The sequence below is a fragment of the Penaeus monodon genome, unplaced genomic scaffold, assembly GCF_015228065.2.
Source record: "Penaeus monodon isolate SGIC_2016 unplaced genomic scaffold, NSTDA_Pmon_1 PmonScaffold_10504, whole genome shotgun sequence".
NCBI lineage: Eukaryota > Metazoa > Arthropoda > Malacostraca > Decapoda > Penaeidae > Penaeus > Penaeus monodon.
The window spans coordinates 1-2204 of NW_023639165.1; the positions used below are offsets into that span (position 1 = coordinate 1).

Here is a 2204-nt window from a genome sequence, read left to right on the forward strand (position 1 = left end):
AGGACAGGATGACAGTGGCTGATATTCAATATACATTCGGGAAATATACTTCATCTTCGTATAATGGTAATGGAGGGACTTGAATATCGTTTCACAGTACATAAAACACATTGTGTGTGTGTGTGTGTGTGTGTGTGTGTGTGTGTGTGTGTGTGTGTGTGTGTGTGTGTGAGTGTGTGTGTGTGTGTGTGTGTGTGTGTGTGTGTGTGTGTGTGTGTGTGTGTGTGGGTGTGTGTGTGTGAATGTTGCGTTATCAACGATCCCTACAAAATGAAATATAATAACAGTAGCTGTCATTTCCAAAAGGATTTCGATTATTACTTCAGATATTGAAAAATATATATATTTTTTACATTTTAAGATTTACCCATCGGCTGTGATAAACACACCGAGGGAGAAAGGAAAGACCTTGTGATGGTCAACACGGAGAGTCTTTATAAATACTGAGTCGCAAGGGTACAAGACATCGACTTCCATCATGAAGCTCTTGGTGTGTGGTGCTTAACTTACTGCAAGTTTTTCGTGTTTTCGTGGATGTGAATGTGGTCTTGTACAATCTGTTAAATAGACGAAGTACTAATGTGTAGTGCCTAAGCGATACATTACTTTTCTTGTAGGTTTTGGCACTCGTAGCTGCTGTATCTGCTGCTCCTCAGGGTTACGACCTAGGCACGCCCTCAGGACCTTCCTTCGAGTCTGGGAGCTGTGGGAGTGGACAAGTGCTGCATGTGGATGGCAGCTGTGTGACACCTCAAGTGAACAGCCGTGTGTTCCTGTATGATGTGCCAGAAAATGAAGGTGTTGTAAATCGGCCAGACTACATTCCAGAACCTAAATTGGAACGCAATATCATTTTCGTGAGACTTCCTGATGGCGCACAGGGACCAGAACCCATCGTCCTACCACCGCCACAACAGCAACACGTCGTGTATGTCCTGAATAAGCAGTCTGAACATGACCAACGAGTGATCGAGGTTCCAGCACCACCGCCATCCAACCCCGAAGTGTTCTTCGTGAACTACGCAGAAGGAGAGAACCCGACTCTTCCCAGCGGAGTCGACCTTCAGACGGCGCTGAGTTCAGCTTCCCAGGGCGGTGGTCAAGTTGTTGGAGGCGGTGGTGTTGGAGGAGGAAGTGGAGGTGGTATTGGGGGTGGTATTGGAGGTGGTATCGGAGGTGGTATCGGAGGTGGCATCGGGGGTGGTATCGGAGGTGGTATCGGAGGTGGCATCGGGGGTGGCATTGGAGGTGGTATTGGAGGTGGTATTGGTGGTGGTATTGGAGATGGTGCTGGAGGTGGCAGTTACTCTCCTCCTTCTAATATCTACAGCACACCTTAAAGGCAACCGGACAAAGTCATATATTTTATATCACTATATATTTATTTGTAGGTAAGAAAATAAATGCTGTTATAGAAAAACTACTTTGTATACCCTGCACATGCACGGATTTCATAATTTGAAAATGCTATTGTATTAGTAATGGAAATAAAATTGATCCATAAATTCTGCGTGCCCCTTTTTTATATCTTAAATGATCCTGATGGTAGTGAAATGAGAATGATGAAGAGGCTGACAGCAGGAAATATATAATCAATGTCACTAATAATGAATATCCATAAAACTTAATGAATAATGAATAATTATCATTATCATCATGGCATGGCTGCATCGACCCTTCGCTTCCAGCCACGGGGGTCCCTCATGGCGAGTCTACGGGGGGGCTGTCGGCCCATATCTAATTCCTCGCGACAGGACTGGTCGAGCTGCCCAAGCCATGACCTCCAGGGTCGTCCCTCGGGCCTCCTCCACCCAGGATTGTCTCGCAAAGAGACAACCTGATGGGCAGGATCATCCACAGGGAAACAAGCTAGGTGCCCATAAAGCCTGAGTTAGCGGTCCCGGATTATGCAAGTAACAGGCCCCATGCCAGTCTCATGGTGTAGTCGTCAGTTGGACACATGGTCCTGCCAGCTGTATTCCATTATCCGGCGTAAGGACTTGTTACAAAAGGCATCAAGACGAGGCTCCAAGGCACTAGGCAGTGTCCAGGCAGCATCAAGGCCTTGAAGACACGTAGCTTGGCCCTTCTGCATAGATACCGACGTCTCCAAATGCTCTTGTTGATCGAGCTCATGGCTCCTGTAGCCAGACCAATCCGTCTACTGACTTCTTGGTCTGACAAACCAGAGACCTGGACTACAC

The 2204-nt window shown here is 46.8% G+C and overlaps 1 protein-coding gene across 1 annotated transcript; it reads left to right on the plus strand.

Moving 5' to 3' along the window:
- The first annotated feature begins 478 nt into the window (after positions 1 to 478).
- On the plus strand, positions 479 to 1340 carry LOC119568683 (ATP-dependent RNA helicase A-like). The gene is made up of 2 exons (XM_037917187.1): positions 479 to 490; positions 618 to 1340. The coding sequence occupies exons 1-2, from the start codon at positions 479 to 481 to the stop codon at positions 1338 to 1340; spliced, it is 735 nt and encodes a 244-aa protein (XP_037773115.1).
- Positions 1341 to 2204: the final 864 nt, after the last annotated feature.